The sequence below is a fragment of the Myotis davidii genome, unplaced genomic scaffold (genome assembly GCF_000327345.1).
Source record: "Myotis davidii unplaced genomic scaffold, ASM32734v1 scaffold174, whole genome shotgun sequence".
NCBI lineage: Eukaryota > Metazoa > Chordata > Mammalia > Chiroptera > Vespertilionidae > Myotis > Myotis davidii.
In genome coordinates this window covers 656,424-657,075 of record NW_006289087.1, presented here as the reverse complement: position 1 = coordinate 657,075, position 652 = coordinate 656,424, and the positions used below count along the sequence as shown (strand labels likewise).

At 54.1% G+C, this 652-nt stretch overlaps 1 protein-coding gene across 1 annotated transcript in view; it reads left to right on the top strand.

Annotated features, from left to right (window-relative positions):
• Positions 1 to 652, top strand: part of ERO1B (endoplasmic reticulum oxidoreductase beta) — a 23,692-nt gene that overhangs the window by 10,192 nt on the left and 12,848 nt on the right. Inside the window, exon 7 of the mRNA XM_006761307.2 lies at positions 619 to 652. Coding sequence (XP_006761370.1) covers positions 619 to 652 — 34 coding nt within the window. The remainder of the gene's footprint in view (positions 1 to 618) is intronic.

Genomic DNA, 652 nt, shown 5'->3' with positions numbered 1-652 from the left:
GGAGGGTGTGGAACAGCATCTATGAAGAGAACTGCTTCAAGTAACCACGGGGACGGGGGGAGGGGAGGATGGAGGACGGAAGGGGAGGGCGGACGGAGGGCGGGGAGTACATGACAAACGCAAACCGTCTCACCTCTGAGTTTTGTGTGTTTTCAGGCCTCGGTCTGTTTATCGTCCTTTAAACCCATCACAAAGTCATTGAGCCATTTACTTCATAAGTCAGAAGTAGAGAGTAGCAGGATCGCTATTTTTAATACAACATATGCTAACAAAATGGATGTTTTTAAGCATGTGTCTAGACAGATATAGACTTAGGGAAGAAATAAAAGAAAATCTTACGGGATGATTCTGCTAGGTCACCGCCCAGGCGGGGACACTGAGCGCCTCTGAGGAGGCGAGGGCCCTGTGGCTCCCAGAGGAGAGGGAGGCGGGCTCCTCCAAGTCCAAGTTCCACAGGTCCCCGGTCAAGTGCAGTCACAAGTGTGCCCTCCCCTCCCGGCGAGGCCGGAGGTACTTGAAACGGTGGCCGTCCTCGACGCGCCTAGAGTCCTGTTTGCTCTGTGATGCTGAGTCCGAGATAGTGAACCAGGGATGGCTCACGCGTTGTCTCTCGTTCAGACGAAAGGTCCCCAGCGGCCCAGTACGTGGACCT